This window comes from Tachypleus tridentatus, chromosome 6 (genome assembly GCF_004210375.1).
Source record: "Tachypleus tridentatus isolate NWPU-2018 chromosome 6, ASM421037v1, whole genome shotgun sequence".
In the NCBI taxonomy this organism is placed as follows: domain Eukaryota; kingdom Metazoa; phylum Arthropoda; class Merostomata; order Xiphosura; family Limulidae; genus Tachypleus; species Tachypleus tridentatus.
This window is the reverse complement of record NC_134830.1, coordinates 72,299,655-72,321,024: the sequence shown is the minus strand read 5'-3', so window position 1 is coordinate 72,321,024 and position 21,370 is coordinate 72,299,655. Positions and strand designations below refer to the sequence as shown.

Genomic DNA, 21,370 nt, shown 5'->3' with positions numbered 1-21,370 from the left:
CGGTGGTAAGTAATGGATCTTCATACCTGCAACAAATTTTACAAAAAAACCTGAATCTTATTTGTTTGCGATATGGCAAAGCTACATTGTGAGGTCGTAAACCTACATCGCGGGCTACCTTGACCAAAACTGTGCTTGAGAAAATTTAGCCTAGTGAGCAAAGGAAAGATCATATATAAATAAACGCGAATTTCCAATAGACTTATCGAAACCTGTAGAAAGTATAATTTACATTTGTAGTTTTAAATTATATCTGTCATAAAACATTAAGTTTTTTTTTAATTTCACACAAAGCTACACGTCCCTAATTTATCAATAATAAACCAAAATGTGACAGAAAACTTCATATTCATCAGCTGTAAAAATGAACGATAAAATCAGTATCATAAAAGCAGTGACAAATACACAGTCATAACAAACAAAAAAAGACATTTTAATTGAAAAATACTTCACATATAAAGGAAGGTAATTACACCAGTAAGCTAATAACGCCGAAAAAACTGCTAGTAAGCGATTATAGTCGATACGTTGTGAACTTTCTATCTCTTTAGAATAATTTATGCTGAAAGACCATTAGATCTTCACCTACGTTTAGTAAATATTGCTGAAATGTATTGTCAATAATGTTTTGTGGGTGCTAGTACTGTACCTTATGTAGTTTTCACCAAGTAGTATAGCTTTTAGATTTAGTTTTGTAGTCCTGGTGCGATTTTTGAATTTCGCGCAAAGCTACACGAGGGCTATCTGCGCTAGACGTCCGTAACTTAGCATTGTAAAACTAGAGGAAAAGCAGCTAGGTTCGACTGTTGCTTGTTAAAATTAAGTACAAGGCTACACAACGGACTATCTGTGCTTTGCGCACCACGGGTATAAGAACCCGGTTTTTAGCGTCATAAGTCCGCATAGATACCAAAGCACCACTGAAGGGGGAGGCAAATTGATCGTCTTTATTAAAATTGTGAATATATTTATTTTGTTTTGATTATTAATTTTTCGAATGTTTTTTTGTGAGTACAGTTCTGAAAATTCTGAAAGATTGCGTTCAAATATATATGTAAATAAGTTCTAAAACATACAACAAGGTATATAAAGTTTAATTCATAATTTGACAAACACAAATACTAAATGTCAAAGGTGCTTAGAACTGTGATGTGGTCGTAACAAAACTGTTAACAAATCTCTATTAGCACACATGCTCAATGTTCCCTTTCCACAAATTGGTATCTCAGCGGTTTATCAGGAACGTTAACTAAACGAGTGTAACAGTCAATATCTTCATGATGGTACTCCACTGTGAACCTACGTAATATCTGAAAAAAAAGAAGAGATTGAAAATGTTTCGTAAAAATGTTACAAATTCAAGTCATTGAGTGTCTGTTTAAAGTTTCGTGAAATAAATTTCTTCAATCAAAACTTTATTTTAATTATTTCATACAAAACATCATAATGATACCAATACTTCAATATAAGTCGGACTACATTGCGAACTTTCAAGAAAGAAGCAGTTTACCTAAAGTCTAAGAAGTTCGTGAATTTTTAGGTACAAATCAACATTGAAATTACTATAGATAATATAAACATTGTAAAAGTATATTGCTATACTAAAGACGGCTGTTAAAAGTAAAATATGTCACGAACTTTGCATAGACATACAAAGACCGATTTGGTACATTGGTGGTACTAGAATACGTTAAATACAACAAAACATTCTTACTTTAAAATTTTTATGGTTGGAAAATTTTATGACATGCTAAAAGTTACTTTGATCAGTTTTCAAGTGAGAATCGAACATGATTCTGGAGACAGCCATGTTAAACTCACGTTGACTGTGTTATATTAACTGAAAGATTGTGGTGACTGGTTTTTAAAAGTCCCAACATCAACTAAAGAGGGTATTTCAAGTGGTTATTTAGGCCACAGTCTTCCAGTCTTAATCAGCTAGTTAAATGTATGAAGAAACAATGGAAACATAGTGATAAAGTCCTCTCTCAAAAACTAGTTCAGAGTATGGCTCATAAAAAAAAATGGAATTTTCAATATCAATGCTATGTCGTATGCACGTGAGCTAAATGAACAGCTCAAAACCTCTAGGCATTTGTTTGTTTTTGAATTTCACGCAAAACCACACGAGGTCTATCTACGCTAGCCGTCCCTAATTTAACAAAGTAACACTAGAGGGAAGGCAGTTAGTCATCACCACCCACCGCTAACTATTGGGCTACTCTTTTACCAATGAATAGTGGGATTGATCGTCACATTATAAAGCCCTCACGGCTGAAATGTCGAGCATGTTTGGTGTAACGGGGATTGAACCCGCGACCCTCCGGTTACGAGTCTAGCGCCTTAACTACCTGGCCATGCTGGGTCTTCTAGGAATTTAGGTGTAATTTTTCCTTTATCGTTTACTATTGATAAAAAGAACGGCATAGCAAACAACAAAAGATGCTACAAAGATTTTGTACGGGTTTTTAGAAACATCATTTGAGAGTGACTGTCACTTTTAAAACTCTCGCACAGTTAAAAATGTTGTGCGTGTTTAGCGGCATCATGTCCCAAAGTCTAGAATGTTAATATGCAGCCGACACGCTAATCAGTAGGTAACACTCGGCCCGTTTTACAGAAAGACAACAAATATCTAAATAAAGGGAGTAATTAAATTACATTACGGAGGCACTTATCACTATGATTTACGTTGTTTTCTTATTAAACTCAGAAAGTCACGTTAACTCAGCTGTACTGGACGTCAAGCGATTACATTCGTCTTAGATGCAAATATTACAAATTTTTTCTTTTGATATTGTGCTGTGTGAAGTCATCTCAGCAATGTGTTGAAGAGATGTATACAGAAAAACTGAATAGCCTTCGACACTTTTTGAATCTCGTATTAATATCAGATAGGTGGTAGCACTGCCTATTTAGGTATATCTCGGATTGTTCGTCGAAATGTTATTTTAAATATATCCTCAAAAGATCATCAGAACTTTACAATACTATACAGTGTTTTCTTTTACAACAATAACTATGTAATGACTAAGTTACAAGTTCTGGTAGTGTCTATAAATGTCATAGCAAGGAATCTAAACTTTTTGTTCTTTTTTTTTTTTCTTCTGCTTCGTTTTTATTACATGTAGCTCAAAAACTACAACAATGGTATTAACCAGTTTCATTGAGGTGACATAGCTTCAAATGGAGTATCCGATTTTATGAGTATTATTAACTAGTAATAAATTTAAAAAATATATCATTATACTGTAAATAAAAACTTTCCAAAAAATGTAGTAAATGTAAGGATGGTTTATATCAGTCCTCCAAAACAATACAAACAAGACAGTAGGGAACACATTGATGGGGATGATGCTTTACTTGTGGACTGTTATTGATCACTCGAGAGAATGTTTGATTTACCATATGAAACAGAAAGTTGTGATATTACGTGTAAGGCCAGAGTAGGTAATATCTGAACATTTTTGGCGTGAAGTATATTCATATTCAAAGGTTACAATTATTAAACTATGCTACATTAGTAAACCTTGTACTTTGGATAGAATTGTTCTTGTCAAGGTGAAGTTACATTACACTCACTTAACAGTGAAAAAAACAAATGAAAATAATTGTGTCGTATATCCATTAATTTTCCAAGTATCAACTCTTAGTGCGAGTAATGAATTCAGAACTTCAGTGTTATGAACTCTCACGTCACTACTTATCCACCAATATGTTGAAACTATTCTATACCGTTACGTCTAATTTCTTAGAATTATTATATTAAAGTAAATTTGATTTTTTCCCTTGCAAATTCAAATGTCTAATAGAAAATAATAGATCAGTTACTCTCTCACAAACCTTTGTTACAAGCACCAAAATTTCTTGCTCTGCTATTCTCTTCCCAACACACATCCTGGGTCCAAATCCGAAAGGAATAAATAGAAACGGGTGGGTCTTATTTTCGGCTTCGTCTTTTAGCCATCGCTCCGGTTTAAACTTTAGAGGTTCTGGGAAGTTTTCCTCCAATCGGCATGCCACCATATTTTGTGCTACAAGCAGAACCTACGGAAAAAACATAGTAGTTGTAAAACACAATAAATTCTTAACTTAAGAATTCTTAAATTCTTATCGAGCAGAATCATTCAGAAACTAAAATTAGTACAAGCTCAGTATTTGGAAGTGAGATGTGTTATAATTATGATATTAAAAATATAATTTGGATGAACAAGAAATGAACAATTACAGCGAAAGAAACCTCAATACATCCCAGATATTTTAAAAAGTAATTCCTCAAAATATCCTGGTCTGGTTTTTAACTCTTATTGCATGTATGCATCAGTACATTGAAACTTTTACATTTATTTATTTACATAATTTTAACACACATTATAATGCAAGAAAAGTATTTTAAATTTTATAAAGCGAAAGCATTTTTGGTTACATTTCAAAGACAAAATAAATGATACTATAAGATATAAACATATGTCTAAAACATTGATACTTTTATATATTAGTTCTTGGTTTTATGCGATACTGAAATCTTCAGTCAATATTGTTGTATTTCAGCTAGAAATCTATAACCGTGATTTACTTACAAATAATATGAAGGAAATGTGTTTTACGTTTGATAAATACAGTAAATTGTGTTACTTTTCAGAAAATATAATCACATAACGTAATAAAAGTATACACCTTAAGATGTCTATAATGTTTGAATATTAACAGTTTTAATATATATCTAATACTTCTGTGACTTGATCAAAAATATGATATTGACATGCAACAAATTTTAATAAAGTAATTCCACAAACTACTTCATTCGGAAACAAAGTCTGGCTGACAAAACACATCTTACTTACCCCTGGAGGAACACGATATCCTGACAGAACCACTTCGTGATCCAGCATTCTTAACGTACCTAGTGCAATGGGATTCATCCTAATTCAAAAACACAAGCACGTATTATCACACAGTTAGTTTGAGTTTTTAATGTACCTCGTGCAATGGGGTTTATCGTAATTCAAAAACACAAGCAATGTAAACAGTATTCATTTTCAGTACTTTTTGCTTCATTACACTAACTAAAAGACATTTAAGTAAGCGATAAAGAAATACAACCTGAAAATTTTGACATATCTTCGTCATTGTAAAAATTAAGCTAATGACTGGCTTGTTTGTTTGATTGTTGTTAGACAAACGAAATTATTATGAATTATCTGTGCTATGCCCACTGCGAGTTTCGAGACCCGAGTTTTAGCGTTATAAGCCCTCAAACTTACCGTAAGCTATCAGGAAACAAAACTATTGAACAACTAACCACTCATGTATACATAACATGTTCTGTCTTTTATGTATAGGCTCGGCATAGCCAGGTGGTTAAGGCATTTGACTCCTAATCCTAGGGTCGCGGGTTCGAATCCCCGTCACACCAAACATACTCGCCATTTCAGCCGTGGGGGCGTTATAATGTGATGGTCAATCCTGCCATTCGTTAGTGAAAGAGTAGCCCAAAAATTGGCAGTGGGTGGTGATGACTAGCTGCCTTCCCTCTAGTCTTACACTGCTAAATTAAGGACGGCTAGGGCAAACAGCCCTCGTGTAGCCTTGCGCAAAATTCAAAACAATCCAACTAAATATGACTATGTAAAATATTATAAATCAGAAAAGATGAGTAATTAAAGGTTGTACCATGAGAGTTAAAGTGGTGCATATAAATACGTAAGTTTTACTTACGTAACGTACTGAACAACTAATTCAAAATAACAATCACAAGCTAGTTGTAGTTATATTGTTAAAGACCAACGATTTTTCCGTCAATAAAAAAAAATTACGAAAAAAATTCCACTATTATACAAGCAAGAAATGTGTAGAACGTAGTTACCATTGTATTCAGTTTGATGGTTAATTTCTTTGTTTCGGATATTCCCGCAAAGCTATATAAGGGCTAACTGCGGTAGCTGTTTCCTGTTTTGAACTAGTAGGTCCTAAGTAAGACAGTTAATAAACAGTTACCGTCTCCACCTCTTCGCCTAGTGTAATCGTCAAATGATAGTATTTGATTATACAGGCCTACGATGGTTTTATTCATTTGAAATTTGTACAAGTTCTACAGAAATTCCTGTACGCTGAATCCGAAAATGAAAATCTGACATGTACAGATGTTTCACGAAACGGCATACGTTTGTTTGTTTTTTGAATTTCGCGCAAAGCTACTGAAGGACTAGCTGCACTAGCCGTTACCTAATTTAGCAGTGTAAGACTAGAGGGAAGGCAGCTAGTCATCACCACCCGCCGCCTACTCTTGGGCTACTATTTTACCAACGAAAAGTGGGATTGACCGTCACATTATAACGCCCCCACAACTGAAAGGGCAAGCATGTTTGGTGCAAACGGGATTCGAACCCGCGACCCTCGGATTACGAGTCGAACGCCTTAACACGCTTGGCTATGCCGGGCCTAACGGCATACGTACTTTTTACATAAGAGAATCATTTTCATTGAAATCGGACCACAATCTGTTATACTTACACGTAAATGTCGACTACCACTGGCTATAGAGTTCTCTAGATCAATAGAGACGTGACAGTCTTTCCGATCGTTCTAGAACCCACGAGAAACACATCGCTAGTATATAAAAATTTAAAAGCCCACATGACGTGTCATTTCTGGATAATATTTGTGCGTGAGCTTTGAAAGTAGTTTCGTATTTTCAACGTTATATAATCGACGCTATAGCAACAAGAGGTTGTGTAAATGATATAAGAACATTCTGTTATATTTGTGGTACACTTGATCTAAGTACGTTTTTTTTTCTTCCTGATTTGTAAAAAATCCTTATTTGATTGTAAAAAAATGAATATTAGTTTCGTAATCTGCGTAGCATAATAATGGAAAATCCGTTTTCAAAACAAAGAAAAAGTTTAAATTCGTTAGCTTGTGTTATCATTCTCATAACGCATACAGCTCTAACCGCGATTTTGTGGCAAAGAGACGTAGTCATAGATCCTAGAATTCAAACTCCGTCTTGCTAAACTAGTACACTTGCAGCCCATAATAATTATAAAAGTATAATGAATTCGGTCTATTGTCATATGTACAAACAGAATAACAGCAAAGCGAACAGAAAATAAATATAACGTAAAAAAAATGAGACATTAAGTTATACAGACAGGTATATTTTTTTTTCTTAGCGTTGTCGCTTTATTTTACCATTTTCAAATTATTTCTCATAAAATAACGCACACTGTTTACACCAGACTATAACAGCTTTGCAATTTTTATCTGAATGGTTTATTTCAATAATTAAGAGGTAATGAGAGTCAATGAGAAGATGAACAAGTTTCATGATTCAATCCTCTTCTGGAAATGATAAAAACACACGCACGTGACATAAGAAAAAAATTATTCGAATATCTACTAATACAACGTTATGTTATTTACATCCAGCAGTGTTATAGCTGTAAGTCTACTGATTTACACAAAGAGTTCAATCCCACTCGATGGACATAGCAGATAGCGTGATGTACCTTTGCTATAAGAATGTAACATAATCCCTTCCTCCTCCATTGGCGGTAAGTCCAAAAGCTAAGTATCGGATATAACTATCCATGGTAAAGCAGAGTACAGATAGACAATCGTGTGTTTAATAAAGCCATAAAAATAAATATATAACGTACACATGTTGATATCCAACAAGAAAGTACAACGCAATGTGAGAAGTGATCTCAACTGTTAATGGTTGAATTTCAAATAAAATTCTTCCATTAACACTTTGAAAAAGCATTCACACATTTACTGTATAAATTAAAATTTCATTTTACTGAGCCATGATTTTCTGTAACATGATATGTTTAATAAGACAAACCAACAGCAAATGGAGACACGTTTTGCCAAGGTTCAGGAAGCAGTCATGTTCAGACTCTTAAAAGCCCACATGACGTGTCATTTCTGGATAATATTTGTGCGTGAGCTTTGAAAGTAGTTTCGTATTTTCAACGTTATATAATCGTTGAAATTATATATGAACCCACGAGAAACACATCGCTAGTATATAAAAAGTAAATCAATGTCCCCGCTGATTTCTCCAAACCCGTTCCCTTGGCTGTGGTTTCGCTAGATAGTAGATAGGGACAGTGGGAATCTCGTTAATCCATTCATGCGCGTCACTAATTAGATGACGAGGCATTTGGCTACCTTAAGAGAGTCATAGTTACACATGTTATTATTGTGTTTGATAATAAGACAAACCAACAGCAAATGGAGACACGTTTTGCCAAGGTTCAGGAAGCAGTCATGTTCAGACTCTATTACGATACGGATGAATACTTACATTTATCCGTGAGAATGAACACTAATACTTTTCCCAGCGAAAGTAAACCTGCGTTGCAATATAAATGTACCAAAATGTTATGTGGATGAATATTGAGAATTACTAGTATTTTAACGTCCTTTGGGTTTCAGTTTCCTGAATTTGTGACTTCAAAACAGTGACAGCAGTTAAGTCTAAAGGTTTAAAACGCTGAAAACCAGGTCTAGATACACGTGGTGAGCACAGTAGAGATAGCTCATTGCGCAACTTTTAGCTCAACTATAAAAAAAATCAACATAATGAGCTTATATAAATGGTTAAGTACATTTTAGAAGAACGACTTGCATATTGTAACGCAGCTGCTGTCATATCAAATTCGAGCTGCGGTGGAACAGGTGACATATATTACATTGACATAAATGTTTAAGCATTTGTGTTAAAATAATTCTGAATATGCAAAAAGAAAGTCACATGATACCTACAAACTTTTCAATAAAAATCTTGTTCATATTGGAAATAAAAATTTCATAACAGGAAAATTTTGCAGTACCAACATTAAAAAATAAAGGAACATGAATTAATCTGGGGCACCAAGAACCCCCAGAAGAGGCGCAACGTTATTGTTGAGATGTTACATACTAATACTCTGTATTTGATTCACAATGTTCTTGACCAACCATTTGATTTTCAATGTCTCCACTGTTAGAATGCTGTCAAAGTTCATTTCATACAGTGTGACAGTTAAATGTTGTCAATCCGTAAAACACAGTATTTCGAAAGGTTTTTTATTTTATAATACAATAAAAAATAGAAATAAGAAACACATTCCAAGTCAGCCTGGGACTGGTCTTTTATTTGGAAAGTGAAATTCAAACCAAAAACGTTGTCTTATAAGAACCAAGCCATATCTCATAATTAATGATTATTTTCATGAGACATGATGAAAAATGGCATTCTGCTCCAGATGTCCTTCATTTTGAAATGATAAACTAGAAGAAATGCAGCTAGTCATTACCATTCTCACAACTCACAAACAGTCACGCCAGGCCCATTATAACGCATGGTTAAAACACTCGACTCGTAATCTGAGGGTCGTGGGTTCAATTCCCGTCGCATTAAACATACTCGCTCCTCGCTCTTTCAGCAGTGGGGACGTTATAATGTGGCGTTCAATCCCACTATTCGTTGGTAAAAGAGTAGCCCAAAAGTTTGCGGTAAGTGGTGATGACTAGATGCCTTCCCTCTAGTCTTACACTGCTAAATTAGGGACGGCTAGCACAGATAGTCCACGTGTAGCTTTGCGCGAAATTCAAAACAAACCAAACCTATAAGGAATTTATTAATTAATCAAGAAATGTTGAGTATGATTTACCTTTAGTTTCTTCACACAAGGTTTTATATTAGAGTACATGGTAATAGTCCATGATCGTGGCAATCAGACTGAGCACTTAATAATTGTCTTTATCCTTGAAATTAGAATAGTTTTATCTTACCTACTTATTAATTATATCGGCTCTGTTATATGTTTAACGTCGTCTAATAGTCTATAATAAGTATGTGGTGTGATGGCTAACACCAAATAAACAATTTTCATAATGAGGTTTAAAATGTAAATCTTCTGTTAAATCTGTTTCTATTGATAGTTTATTACAATAACATCGAATTTGTTTTACCTTCACGCACAGGTACAAATGAGTGCCAAATTGTTAAAGGTATAAGCGAAGAAAGAGGATTTTACTTGAAATTACTACAATTGTCCTTGTTTCCATGTCAAGTGTTTGAGTGTGCACATGAAAATATTACACGAACTTTATCAGAATAAAGTATGCACTTAGAACTAAACTAAAAATCAAAGTGGCAGTGAAGAGAGCTAATTAAACACACGCTTTTTTACTTACAAAAACTAGAATGTATTATTTTATCTGTTAGATTAACTAATCTGTCTGTTATCGCAATAATATCTTACGCAGTCCAGCGAGCTTAGGAGATTTAGGTTTTTCTGAAATGCATATATTAATCTAGCAGTGTAAATCAATCTTTATAATAAAATTATAACGGTGAACAATAAACCAGAATGGAAATTATTGACACTGGATACATGTAAATATATAGAGGATACTGTTATGAAAATTAATAACAAATAATACACCTTATCTAAGGAATGTAGAATACCTGTATTAACAAACACAAAAAAGTAATAGTAATCGACATTCAAGTAATTATAACCAATGTTGTTATGGAAATGAACAATAAATAAATAACATACCTTACCTAAAAACACAGAAACATTAACTGTATCATTAGACTACTGTCTTAGAAAACAAAACGGTAAAACCCTTACCTCATACTTTCTTTAATACAAGCCTTAACGTAATGAAGCTGATTCAGTTCTGAAACTGACAAACTCTTGCTGGTATAAGGTAAAACTAATTTAACTTCTTGATAAGCTCGTTTTTGGACATCCGGGTTTTTGGCCAAATGGTAAAGAATGAAGGCCATAGAATGAGACGTCTGGAAATATCAAAATAGTGGATGAATCATTAATTATAACTTTATATGCGATATAGTAAAAAAAAAAGGAATTGTCGCTTTAAATAAGCATTGTAGATGTTTAAAAAAGGATTATAGAAAAAAAATTAATGCAAAATGTAAAATACTGTTGCCGGCTGTGTTGTGATAACTGGGATTAGTATTTCGGAATTACGTAATGATGGTGTGACATTTAGAAGTTTTTTTTCAAATATGAAAAAACTGGATTATACAAAAATATCAGAGTGTGGGAATGAGTTGGTTAATTATTTCAATAAGCAGCGTATTGACCAGTCAGTCAGTTTTGAGTCGTAGGTACAAGAAGAAATATTTTAAAGTAACTTATTACTGTAATGTTATTTTATCAGGCAGCTTGACAGGGTGAAAATAATTCGAATTCCATTCCATGTAATGATAACAAATTAAATAATTTCTTCCTCAGTTGTATTGTATGCCTAAGGTTATAAATGATGTTCAAATAGAATCACTGTGCTAATTGTATTACGATTAAGAAAACAAAACTTATTCTACTTCATGGTTAATCAATGAAGTAATCAAATATACGCAATAACCAGTATAACCTGAATGACTGAGCCTATACAAATTGGAAAACAACAACAGAATTCAAAACACTGACTCAATGCTTCACTGAATCTCGTATTTATAACCTACTCTCATCACTCGATAATCTCTCAATCAACTATATTCTTTGTATTAAATATAGTACTTTCCAAGTATTCTTAGCATACTTGATGTTTTGTCGCTAGAAGAATTATTCTAAGATACGTGATTGAATAAGTTCACTGACGTTTTTATCTTTGATGATCCAATGGAAATGTTCTCGACACAAACTCTGGGATCTTAAGCCGGTTAGGTTTTTGCTGACAAATTATTCTATGAAGTTACCCATTTGGTTATTCACTCACTGGTGCATTTCAAAAGATGAAAACAATGCATGACCTTTGGTGTGTATTGCTCATTCATGTAGATTTTTCATAAGGAATCACTGGTTTGTTTCAGCGTTTGCATGGTCATCGGTTCATTTTTATTCGTAACTCTTTACTTGACAGGAGTTTTCAAGTTCATGTGGGTTAGACACTATCCCGTTCTTTCACAAAGAAACTTAGAGTCCCTCACGATTGTGTTTAGAGAGTCTCCATTTTCTTTATAAAAATCAATGCTATCAATAATCAACTTTCTCTTACTGTTTCAAACAGCTGTTATGTCGACGACTTCCATATTTATTGTTGGTTGTCGAACATTAAGTTTATTTAGTGACAGTTCAGACTGCTCTCTCTCGCTTGTTGGGGTAGACCACAGCAAACTACTTCACCTTCTCGTCCTCTAAAACTGTTTGCATTAATTCTTGCTGCCAACGGAAATTAAACACCTTGATCCTGCCTCAGTGGAGTTATTATTTCTGTGATTACTGAGACGAAGTTATTGGAACATCTGTTTGACTGGAGGCTGACTTTCATTCCTCACATTAGGTAACTTTGTGTCAAGTGTACATAGGCACTGAACATCCTCCATATCTTCTCTTTCATCTCTTGGGGAGCAGATCGGTGTTCTATGTTGAAGATCTATCTTCACACATTCCAATTTGGAATTTGAGTCTATTGTTCTGCCAAGGGCTCTGGCTTGAAGATGTTGGACACTGTGCACCATCTAGGTATTCATCTCTTCACGGGGACTATCCATACTTCGCCCGTCACGAATCTGTACACTGAGTTCCGTGAATCTCTTTTGCTCTAACTTTCCAATACAACTTTCCTTGCTTTATGCTATCAAGCTTTGATATTTACAACCACACGTGGGATGTCGTTGTGTCTTCATTCTTTAGCGAGCTGTATTTTTTTTAGGAATAGATGGTATTCTATTCCCACCTTTGTCCTTTGTATCCAGGCATAACTGAATTGTGTCTATCATGGGATAATGTTGCTAAGTCTGATGATCAGCACATCTCGCCATGTCTAATTATCATCTATACTTGTGACTTTTCCTTGAGTCATCTGAGGAGAACGGATACTTCCAGTTGGAAGTATCATCTTCTCTTTGTCGATCATCTTTCGAAACATTCTTCTGTTTTCCTTTTTGTGAATGGTTCGAAATCAGATGATTATGTAAGCCATGCCACGATTTGTTGTGACTTGATAGTTGCTCACAGGATTTCCTCTATAATTTCTGTCTTCACTGTATGCCTTTTTTGTCTTGGATCAAACAGAAGCTTAGTAGTACACTAACTGTACCTATACCTGCCTATATCGGTATTCATGGGTGCAAGCTTAGTGATACTGCAGCTAAATCAACCTGCTCTCCCATTGTTATAGCCATGCCTGTTCTTCATTTAGACTATGGTCCTGTCATCAGGACATAGTTTTACGCTAATTGGCAGTCGACTTGGGGTGAACAGTCTCATAACATGCTTTTCCAGATCAAAACTAAGTCTAGTTTCCGTAAGGATCGACGGCAAGTAGTTGTCTTGGCTTGGCTCTGCACTGGTCACACTTTTAACTCATTGTTTTCTTTTATGTGGGGCTGATCTGCCCATGTTTTACTTTCGTTACAAATGCGAGTGGTGACACCATCTTAAACATGCATTTTCTAAGGGTTTATCTCTTACGTTGGACAGTGTCATTGGCAATGGTTATATTGTCCAAGGGGATTATGGTTTTAGCTTTTCCAGAACCACTGGTTTTTAAAATTATATTATTTTTTGGCCGTTTTTGGACATTGTTTCACTTTTAGCTTCTTTTACTTTTACTTTTTATGACACTTTATTCATTGTTGGATTCTTAACAATTGTTTAGCACAGACAACCTAGCTACTTTGTGCCATAAAGCACTAAACAACCAACCAATGTTTCAGTGCAACATAAGGCCTTTCCAAGGAGAAACTTAACATTGAATTTCACCCTTTCTTGTGGCAGGGATTGTTCAGCTATAACATGTTACCTTGTTGAGAACCAGTTTTATCAGCATTAAGATCATAGCGATCTTTCATTTTATCACAAGACGATTTAAGTATATCTTGGACAAAATTACGTGTGATATCTTTATTCTTTACAGCTCTAACAGCATCGCATACTGATGGTTGTTTTATCATATAGATTTCAATTTTAAAATCAGAAGTTTTAAATGCAAAGTTACAGAGCATGTTAAGGAGGAAAGATGAAACTTTAATTTACTGATGTTTAGCACCAGTAAAGAGACAATATTATATTCACAAAGGAAGAAAACCTATTGAGTTACGAAGTTTTGAGTCATTTATTATTGACATTATTATTTCCACTCTGGAAAAGTTGTTCTTTTAACTGTATTATAAATTTATAATTCAATTTATAACTCATTATATAAAAGTGAGATTATAGCTGTCTTTTGTTAAACTATTACAGGAAAAATATTCCTGTTCACTTTATAAAAAACATTTTAAAGTCTATTATCAAATAAAAATGATAATCTGAAGATACAAAGAAAACGTTCTTGACAGTACGTTTCAAGTTTATAGCGTTTGTGCCCCTTCAGTGGCTCAGCGGTATGTCTGAGGACATAAAAAACGCTAGAAACCGAGTTTTGATACCCGTGGTGGGCAAAGCACATATAGCCCTTTATGTAGCTTTGCGCTTAATTCAAAACAACAACAACAATTGTAGCGTTTGCATTTCCTTGGTACTGTTGTTGTTGGTTTTCTACTGCAAAGCTATTCGCCAAAGGGAGTAGAACTATGGATTTTAGTATTGTCAGTCAAAAACATAGTGCTGGAGACTTTCTAAGTACTATCACTAAAAACAGCTATATTTTGATTTTAGTTTCTGCGTCTCCTTCAGTCATTATCAAATACTATTATTTTAGCAATTCATCGTCCATTAGTTAGTTTTGCTTGTCGAGTACAAGATTGCATGTCTAAACTACAATATTACTTTTTCGTCTAATTCTTTTCATGATACAAGACAAGTCTGAAAATATTTGTTTACTTTTGTTTATAAAGTTACACTTAAGCGTCAAATTGTTAGCAATTTTTAGAAAAATTAAATAAATTATTATAGCTCGTATACAACTGGATATTAATCGTTTACTTTATGTAAATAATTTAGCAGTGAATCTGTAAATTAAAAATGTGGCTGATGGAAGACATAAAAACAATAGTTACAATAAGTCTTGCATAATAGAAACATTCAAGAGGTTTCTGTAGTTAGCTCATCAGTGGCTCAGCTGAGTCAAATAACGGATTTACTATTATGCATCTATTTTAATATCGATGTTTGTTTTGATTAAATATATATTTGGAAATTTATGTGACTTATAATGTCAAATATGTGTTGCGAAATTCCCGCCAATTCCCTAAATTTGTAGAAGATTCTCGAATGTAAAAAATCAACATTATATGTTGTACGAAAGCACTAATGTATCTTCGAATATTGTTGCCGACTGAATTTTCGAGAACCTTACTCTACAAGTTTATAAATGGGTGCGCCAAAAGACAGTTTTATATTGTTGGTTTACTACAATTAATATACTATAAACCTCAGAAGCTATAATTGTAATAAACGCTTATTAATCGGAAAGCTACAGATATTTGACCAGAAACGTTATTTTACAATTTGGACATTGCAAAACGTTTAACTTTAGTGAATTAACTTCGAACGTCAGTATTTCTCCGAAAACATAGCATAACTTCAACGGAATAAACTAACGGAATGGATAGCTAGTTTCCCGTTAAGTGAAGTATAACAACATCAATTCAGAATTAATTCTCTCATCGTAAACCGTTAATAAAATATTCAGTTTCAGAGCAGATACAAGACTTATTATTGTTTGTAAGTTTGTAAAACTTTAGTATATAAATCATTATTTGTAATAATCATTATTACAAATTATTTTGCTATTTGTATATTAAATTATGTTTGTGTTAAGTAGGAAATTTTATCAATCTTGTTGGAAAATGTCGTAAATTTGATACAAATCCACATTCAGTTAGCTTCTAAATTCAAATTCAGATTTCCGGCTATTTGAAATTGTAATACGTAACGTAATAAATCATAGACTTGTCCGGGATAAATTATAACACGTAACAGTTTGAAGACTTTCGCCGCTGGAAACGGGATTTCGACATTCGTGGTAGTTTTAATTCAGACACATCATTATTCATTTTTACATTTAGCAACAAACCAACTGTATTTACTTACTGTATCAATTCCAGCCACGAGCATGTCCAAAACCACTGTAATAACGTCACGAAAATCCATTTGCTTCTTCAATAACATGGTTTCCAAGAATGTCATTTCCCTGTCTTCTTCAGCTGATGCTTTGATTCGTTCCAAAGCTTTGTTCAAGTACTCCATACTAATCCTTAAAATGTAAGCAAACAGGAATTAAAATCTGAAAAAAAGTTCTGTAATACCATTTTTTAATTACAAACACATAAAATATTACAATCCACGCATTATATATATTTGTAAATTTATTCACATACAATGAAAACTTATCAGCTCTTATCTTTCAAACTGACCGATTTTGTTTGTATTTTTTATTAAATTATCTGAACACAGAGTAAATTCTGTTTGTACTATACATGCAAATATAACAAACAAATATACAAACTTATTGTTACATAAAATAAATGTAGGAAATACTAGAATAGTCAACAGATGTTGGAGATAGCTAGTATGTCGATAATTATAATGTTTTATATATCTCATTCAAATGCACTTCATGTTAATATTACTAGACTGCAACAACGCAATAGTTATATAGATTTAATTGACTAGACTGACAAAAGTACATCACGTTAATACACGATAAAATGAATTCGCATTATCTGTGAGTTATTTGAATAAATATTCATACGGTGTTTAAAGGGTGTACTAAGTTTTCATAAAAATAGTCTATTCACTTACTCGGTAAATACATCTTGGGCATTTACAAACCGCTTCCAGGTTCGAGTAGGAAAGTATCTCCACAAAGCTAAAGGCATAAATTCAAGATCATTCATTCCCTGGAAAATGTCATTTACTGCTACAATTAACCTCTGACTTTGTGAGTTCGGAGCTTGTTCTAAATCTACACAGCCCAACCTGGCGTCAAGAGCAACAAATGCCACAGCTATGATGAAAACAACTACAAATCAATGTTTCTTACAAGTAACTTTGATTATTGTTTTAAAAATTAACAACAAAGTTACATACTCTTATTTGATCTTTTATTACTTATATATTTCTCAAATGATGAACTAAACAATGACTTACATTCTAATGACCACTTATAAAGTTCGTTTATAAAATCTGGAACTTCTCCCGTGTTGTCCATCAAATGAACCATTCTGGCTATCATATCATTAGATATTTGATTCATTTGGTTAAGGTAAGACTGCACAGATTTCATATGAAGCATTTGCGCTTGAACTTTGGTTCTGAGATCATGCCATTCTTTGCCTTGACTGTCAAAGAGTTCAAAAACGTTCACAATCAATATATTAATGTCTTAATTAAAACGTATTTCAGTAATGCCTGACATTGCCAAGTAATTTGCGATTTATTTCAATCATTTCTGAAATATCTACAGAAACACTCATATATTGTTATGTATTGTAATGTATCCCAGACGATTTTCCATATGTTAACGTAATACAATTTCAAATAGCCTTAAATTTTAATTTAGAAGTTAAATGAATGTTGATACGTACAAAATGTGTGGTATTTGCCAAAAAGATTGATACACACAATTTTCCTTCTTAATATAAAAATATTTTAATATACAAACAATAATACAATTTATAATAAAGATTATTACAAAAAATATTTATGTACAAAGGTTTCACAAACTTTCGAACAATACTGAGTCTTCTTTCTGGTCTGGAATTGAATATTTTATCGACTGTTCAAGATGAACGAATTAATTCTGAGTTGATACTGTCACAATCGCTTAACAGCTAGCATCACGCTGTTTAAAAGCTGACTTGTCTGCGATGAAGGTGTCTAATGTCCTCGTAGAAATACTAACGTTCAAAATTAATTCACTGATGTTAAACAGTTTATAACGTTCGAAAGCTTTAAACGTTCTTGGTCTGTAGCTTTCCAATTAATAAACGTTTTTCACAGTTACAGCTTCCAAAGTACACTACATAGCTAAAAGTATGTGGACACCTCTTCTAATTAGTGGGTTCGGCTACTTCAGTCACACCTATTGCTAACAGGTGCATAAAATCAAGCATACAGCCATGCAATCTCTTTTGACAAACATTAGCAGCAGAATGGGCCGTACTTAAGAGCTCAGTGTCTTTCAACATGGCGCTGTCATAGGATGCCACCTTTTCCACAATTCAGTTCATCAAATTTCTGTCCTGCTAGAGCTGCTTCGATCAACTGTAAGTGCTGTTATTGTGAAGTGGAAATATCTAGGAGCAATAACAGCTCAATCACGAAGTGGTGGACTACACAAGCTTACAGAATGGGACCGACGAGTGTTAAAATGTGTAGTGCATAAAAATAATCTGTCCACAGTTGCAACACTCACTACTGAGTTCCAAACTGCCTCTTTAAGCAACGTCAGCACAATAACTGTTCATCGGGAGCTTCATAAAATGGGTTTCCATGGCTGTGCAGCCGCACACAAGCTTAAGATCACTGTCTGCAATGCCAAGCGTAGGCTGGAGTGGTATAAAACACACCGCCATTGAACTCTGGAACATTGTAAACGTGTTCTCTAGTGTGATGAATCACGCTTCACTATCTGGCAATCTGACGGATGAATTTGTGTTTGGTGGATGCCTGAATGCATAGTGCCAACTGTAAAGTTCTGTGGAGGAGGAATAATGGTTTGGAACTGCTTTTCGTGGTTTGGGCAGCACTCTTTAGTTCCAGTGAAGGGAAATCTTAATGCTACAGCATACAATGACATCCTAGAGAATTGTGTGCTTCAAACTTTGTGGCAACAGTTTGAGGAAGGCCCTTTTTTGTTTCAGCATGACAATGCCCCCGTGCACAAAGCAAGGTCCATAAATACATGGTTTGCTGATGTTAATATGGAAGAGCTTGACTGGTCTGCACAGAGCTCTGACCTCAACCCCATCGAACACCTTTGGGATGTACTGGAACGCCGACTGCGAGCCAGGCCTTCACGCCCGACATCAGTGTCCAACCTCACTATTGCTCTTGATGCTGAATAGGAGCGAATCCCCGCAGCCATGTTCCAAAATCTAGTGAAAAGCCTTACCAGAAGAGTGGAGGAGGTTATAGCATCAAAGAGAGGTCCAACTCTATATTAATGCCTATGGTTTTGGAATGAGGTGTCCAACAAGCACATAGGTATGATGGTCGGGTGTCCGCATACTTTTGGCCGTGTAGTGTATATATTATACTAACCGTAGCAAACCAATAATATTCCAAAAACTGTCTCTTGTCGCGTCGATTTATAAACTTGAGACGAGGTTCTCGAAAGTTCTGTGAGTAACAATATTTTACTTAAACACATAGTACATTGTTGATTTTCACACTCGAGAATTTTCAACAAATTTAGAGAATAGGAGGGAATTTCGCAACATACATTTAACGCTGTAAGTCACACGCACTTCCAAATATGTACCCAACAAAAACAAACGTCGACACTAAAAGTACATAATAGTAAATCCGTTACAATATACATAAATATAAGAGAGTACTAGCAACTTAATGGATATCTTTTATTGTAAATACAGACTTGTATGAAGTTACTGCAACGTCACTGACGTTGGTTACGCTTTTTCATATACTAGTTATTTTGTAGTAATTAATAATAGTTGATATTTTTCAGTTAATTTAAATAGTTTACTTCTCTGATTTTCCAGTAATCAGAGTATAAAATATATATATTTAATTATGATGCAAATCTTGTTAAAATATGTTATAGAAATGCAATTTTTATATATTTCAAAATTAGAAGTGTTATGAAAACTTACACTGCAAGAAGTCCAGCACTACGATAGTATTTTTCTCTCACTGCCCGATAAGCAACAAGGCTCTCTAATCCTAATCGCACGGGATATTTCCCCTCATGGCGGAACATTATTTCAATGTCTCTTGGGTTGAACAGAAGCACTGTTGTAAAACGTCCTGCAACGTCTTCTCTGACGATTTTCCCATATTCCTGGAACTTCATGATGTTGGATACGTGAATTCGAGAAATGTCATATATACCTAAAATCAAAAGAACAGTGATGACATTTTATAAACATAAGAAACAGTGTGAAAATACTAGTTAATTCGATTTCATAATTTTTCGTTGTATCGCTTGTAAAAATATTAAAATTAGAATTAATATAATAGTTTTAAAATATGTCATGCATTTTCAACGAAATTTTAAAATATTTACTAATTAGAGTTCTAATTAACTTCCACTCCACCACAAAGGAGACCAAGCCAAATATCTAATAAACAGAAACATTTTCTTAAAACATTACTGTTTGTTTACAATTAGCACAAAGCTACACAAGGAACTGACTATCGAAACTTGTTCCTGTCGGTCGGCTTGCTGTAGCTGTTGACGTACGGAAAATAAGCAGCCGTTACTACAAAAACAGAACTAAGATCAATCTTTAAGATTATCCTCGCCCGTTATTTTATATCTACTGAACACCAAACACTTTGTTAGCTCCCAGAACACTGGGTCATAAATGTAATCATTAAGAGAAAAGTGAAGCCAGTTAATGTATTGTCTTCATATACAACCAGTAAGTTAAATACCATATTGAGACAAGCTTAACAAATTACCAAACAAGCAGACCAGAAGCGAAGATAGACAGATCATAGGCTTTAATGAACAAATGTAAGGGGTGGTATATAAAGGCTAAATTATGAGTTTCAATGTTGGATACATTCTACTCATTTTGATCTTTTAACTAAACGCGGAAATCTCACTCGGATTTCGAAAACTCGTGCAAAGAAAAATATGTGTAAGAGCTTTCAAAATATGAGTAAGATTGAATTATTTAGTTAATATATACATACATAAAAGTAAAATATATTAAAAAAAATAATTTTACTTACCATTGTATATACTAATATTTTAACTTACTCAAGAAACACTATTCAATAATATCTCACAATTCTTTAAAAGGCAGTCACAAGTAAAGCCCGCAAGGTTTTGCTCCGGATTTACTAACGTTTACATTTTTAAAAATTTTATCGATTTGTTTTATAGTTTTAGGTAATACGATTTTCAGTTGCACTGTTATAAATGTAGGTATATTTAGTGTTATCAAAAATTAATGAAAGAAATATCAAGAGATATAATGATACGTACTGAAGAATAAACTGGTAGCAGCGTTGCTGTCTATACTATAAAATGCCCACGAATTACAGAATGGTACATTGTGATGAAAGTAATACAATACAAACTAGTCGCCCATATTAAATCGTCTTGTATGTGGATTATGCTAACTTACGTTTGAATAAATTAATAAAGTGGGTGTTTAGCTTGTTTAGAACTCAAGACTGATAGAAAAATAAAGCATTTGTAAGAAAATAATTTGAAATGAAACTTGATTACTATTTCGTTTCTTTTGGTTTTGTCTTTT

At 33.8% G+C, this 21,370-nt stretch overlaps 1 protein-coding gene across 1 annotated transcript; it reads right to left on the bottom strand.

Annotated features, from left to right (window-relative positions):
* Positions 1-489: 489 nt before the first annotated feature.
* On the bottom strand, positions 490-20,264 carry LOC143252789 (putative cytochrome P450 12a5, mitochondrial). Its single transcript, XM_076505491.1, has 9 exons — positions 20,167-20,264; positions 19,754-19,991; positions 17,067-17,257; positions 16,719-16,923; positions 16,008-16,170; positions 10,635-10,804; positions 4,845-4,923; positions 3,844-4,047; positions 490-1,310 (listed from the first exon to the last, which is right to left on the bottom strand). Exons 2-9 carry the CDS (start codon positions 19,951-19,953, stop codon positions 1,197-1,199), a joined length of 1,326 nt encoding a protein of 441 aa, XP_076361606.1. The 5' UTR covers positions 19,954-19,991; positions 20,167-20,264; the 3' UTR covers positions 490-1,196.
* Between the last annotated feature and the right edge of the window lie 1,106 nt (positions 20,265-21,370).

What these genes read in the sequence shown, in the direction of transcription:
- LOC143252789 (XM_076505491.1), bottom strand. Translation starts at nt 19,953, where the DNA reads ATGAAGTTCCAGGAATATGGGAAAATCGTCAGAGAAGACGTTGCAGGA. An exon ending in TCGTGGCTGGAATTGATACA is followed by an intron (nt 10,805 to 16,007) that starts GTAAGTAAATAC and finishes TGATATTTCCAG; the next exon opens with ACGTCTCATTCTATGGCCTT. An exon ending in TTTTGGTGCTTGTAACAAAG is followed by an intron (nt 1,311 to 3,843) that starts GTTTGTGAGAGA and finishes CTTTTTTTTCAG; the next exon opens with ATATTACGTAGGTTCACAGT.